The sequence below is a fragment of the Cupressus sempervirens genome, chromosome 3 (assembly GCF_028749045.1).
Source record: "Cupressus sempervirens isolate cs-2001-9-10 chromosome 3, ASM2874904v1, whole genome shotgun sequence".
NCBI classification, from domain to species: domain Eukaryota; kingdom Viridiplantae; phylum Streptophyta; class Pinopsida; order Cupressales; family Cupressaceae; genus Cupressus; species Cupressus sempervirens.
This window is the reverse complement of record NC_143120.1, coordinates 796,924,691-796,928,003: the sequence shown is the minus strand read 5'-3', so window position 1 is coordinate 796,928,003 and position 3,313 is coordinate 796,924,691. Positions and strand designations below refer to the sequence as shown.

Genomic DNA, 3,313 nt, shown 5'->3' with positions numbered 1-3,313 from the left:
ATGTTCTGCATTGATTTAAAACATCAGAGCTGAATAATTAATTATTTGTACTTTTACAATTGACAGCAACAAATCTTCAGTATTTATGCTCATTTCGAACCACCAAAATAACTCAGCACATTTTTAAAACGACCCAATAAACTTGACTTCGGTAAACCCATTGCCACCTTAGGGTGTGATTGCTAGTATTATATATGAGAACAATACATCCATTCATATTTTATTATTCTAACTTCAAAATAATCAAGGTAAACCAGAATGGAGGAGCAACCAATAACAAGATAACGGAATTCTTTTACAAAAATATGATTGTAGCCCAGAATGGAGGAGCAACCAAGAACAAGATAATGGAATTCTTTTACAAAAATATGATTGTAGTGTGGCGATAGCGAATCAAATAACCTTAAAAAGAAGAGAAACAGTTATCTTGAAAATCTCCAGAAACAGATGCTAGTATTATATATGAGAACAATACATCCATGCATATTTTATTATTCTAACTTCAAAATAGACGAGTTAAACCAGAATGGAGGAACAACCGATAACAAGATAACGGAATTCTTTTACAAAAAGAAAGAATATTATGAACAATTTTGCAGGTTTACAATTTTGCAGGTTTGAAGTCTCTCTCATTTAAATCATGATGCAGCGGAATGTGAGATTAGACCTGAAATATCGCCATTGGAAACAATAAATCTAGTTAGAAGGGTGGATTGCCTTTCAATATAAAATCTACACTGTCCAATTTGAAATAACCTTAAAGAACGGATTACTAGTTATTCTTCATTTTCGAAAGAAATAAACACTTGTGCGTCTTCATTAAATTGAACTTGACTCCACAAAATACAGAGGAAAAGAATTTGTGAAACGATATTGTGAAACGAAAGGCAGGTTTGAAATCTCTCTCACTACTTAAAACGTGTTATGGAGGCAGCAGAATATAACGGATTAGATTTATTTTTGCAACAAGATATGGGCATTGGAAATAAGGAAGAGGAGAGAATGGAAAACGAATTGCCTTTTCAGTTTAAAAGAAACAAAATATTAACAAGATTGGGACGATTTTCTGATCTGTCCGAAACAAGTGGAGAAGACGAACACTTGTTAAAGAAAAGTTGCGAGTTTCTTTACCGCAATAAAATTTGTAAGAAATTTTGGAATAAACCTGAGACGGTACAGTACTAATCCTTCTAGTAACTATGAAATAATGCAAAATAAAATTTAAAAGAAGACACAACAATCTTTCTGATATATAGCAAATAGTAGCTACCCAGAATTTTCCTGGTTTAAGAAGATATAAAGAATCTTAGGGTCGCCAAAGAAATAGAATTATGTGCAAGGAAAGGCAGAGAGGCCCAAGGAGCAGAGATGAAGAGAAATCTCCTCCCTCTACATTAAAACATATAATTGCAACCACTTCTTTTTCGTAATTCGCATAATGAGTTGAAAAAAGGAGACAAAATCATACCAATTAAAGTTGCACAAGGGAGAGTATTCGCAACAATGGTGGTCTTGCTCCTTCCCTCTCCAATCAGCACCACATTAATCTTTTCTTTGCAAAGCCCCGCATTGACATTCTCGTTGTAAATCCCCTGCTTCACAAAGATAACATAAGGCTCCCTACTGTAGGACGGCGCATTATGGAGAGCCTCTGTGATAGTATTGTAATGCCCACTTCCATCTTGAGCCACGGTCACATTCACATTCTTTAGTAGAGCACCAGAATCTTTAATCCGCTCCGGAAATCTTTCCCGAATGCCCTGTTTCGCTACTTCCTGTGGGTGCCGCCTGTGAGATTGCACAAACACTTGCTCACTGGTTTCCTGATATGGGACATAAAACGTTTCGGCCTCCTGGGTGGTTAAGGGAAAGGAGATATTGAGGAGGTACATCGCATTGGTTATGGAGTTGGACAAGTGCCGAGATCTTTCCTGTAGCGGAACAGTTACTGCACTGCCAAAATCTTGAAGCCACTCCGAACAGGTGTCGTGGTTCTTCACAATTTCATAGAGCCATAAGTGAAGGTTCGCAGTCTGGCGCCCATTTGAGGGCTGGAGCCCCTCTGCTAGCAAGAGCTTTAGGGCAGACATAGAATCCTCCAGCATAACAGTACACCTTTCCAAGGACGTTCTCTCATACAAATCCCCGTGCTGGGGGTCTAATTTCAGAGCTAGGCGGTAGGCTTCATGGGTTTGACTCATTGTCACATTCGCGGTCATATATGCGAAATTCTTGGGGCTTTCTCTTTCGGCATTGGGATATGACAGCAGAGTAGAAAGGCAGAGCTCCGGATACAGTGTTCTATTGCAGGCCGACTCCATGGCTCTGAATGCTGATGATCTCCCATTATGGAAATGTATTGCAGTGAAGATAATCAAGAACAGAGACGTTATGAGACATGAACGAAGCAAGGTTGACAAATTTGGTATATACCATGGTAAATTTCTCCGACGCAGATGAGAGGGAGAGCCGGGGTTCATTGTGGAACGCAGACAATTGAAGCAGAAGAGGCAGGGTTCTTTACTCACTACTCACTACTCACTACTCCCATTTTGAATCAAGCGCCTCAACATATATAGCTTATGCGGAGCAGACAACTTGATGCTCGTTTATCATCATGAACGTTGAAGGGCAAAGAATGTTTTAATTTTTTTAAACACTCGTATTGTATGGAAAAAATTTAAATATTCATCTCTTAACGTGTTCATGATAACCATATTCAATATTAGGTAGCAGACTTTGTACATTTCATTTTCAAATTGGAGTAAAAATTCAAGTCATTTTACTATGTGATTATGTGATTGTGGTAATCACAACTTTTGATAATATAAAGTAGATGTTTTCTTTTTTCTAATTCTAATTTTGTTCTAAAATATTGAGATGTTAATAAAGGAAATAAATTTCATAGATGAGATATTTGTTCTTAGTTTTTTCATATTTTTGACCTTTAAAAAAAATCATTTATAAATGTGTTATGTACAAAGACTATTGAACAATATAATGACTTGCTCAAGGTTCACTAGGACCAAACATTATAAGATGTCCATGAGGAAGGATAGAAGCTAGTCTAGAAGAAGCGGACATCCATTTCAAATAAGGAGAAAAAGCTAAGATATGCCCTAGCTACATGTGCAAATATAAGCACAAATAGGAATATCCCTAAACCTAGGGTCAAAACCCTAAATCTGATCATATCCACTAAATTCCCTCTCAAATAAAAAATATAAAGCATTTGGATCACAAACATTAGGTATAGTCATGATTCATCACAAAAAAAGGGGCAAGTTTAGTAAAAAATATAAAGCATTTGGAT

General features: G+C 36.7%; 1 protein-coding gene across 1 annotated transcript; it reads right to left on the bottom strand.

The window, feature by feature from the left end:
• Positions 1-274: 274 nt before the first annotated feature.
• Positions 275-2,543, bottom strand: LOC149569191 (putative pectinesterase/pectinesterase inhibitor 61). Its single transcript, XM_089821951.1, has 2 exons — positions 1,469-2,543; positions 275-667 (listed from the first exon to the last, which is right to left on the bottom strand). The coding sequence occupies exons 1-2, from the start codon at positions 2,478-2,480 to the stop codon at positions 639-641; spliced, it is 1,041 nt and encodes a 346-aa protein (XP_089678077.1). The 5' UTR covers positions 2,481-2,543; the 3' UTR covers positions 275-638.
• Positions 2,544-3,313: the final 770 nt, after the last annotated feature.

Coding starts and splice junctions, on each gene's coding strand:
- LOC149569191 (XM_089821951.1), bottom strand. CDS start 2,480: ATGAACCCCGGCTCTCCCTCTCATCTGCGTCGGAGAAATTTACCATGG. Junction 668..1,468: donor CCCTTGTGCAACTTTAATTG/GTATGATTTTGT, acceptor GCGATATTTCAG/GTCTAATCTCACATTCCGCT.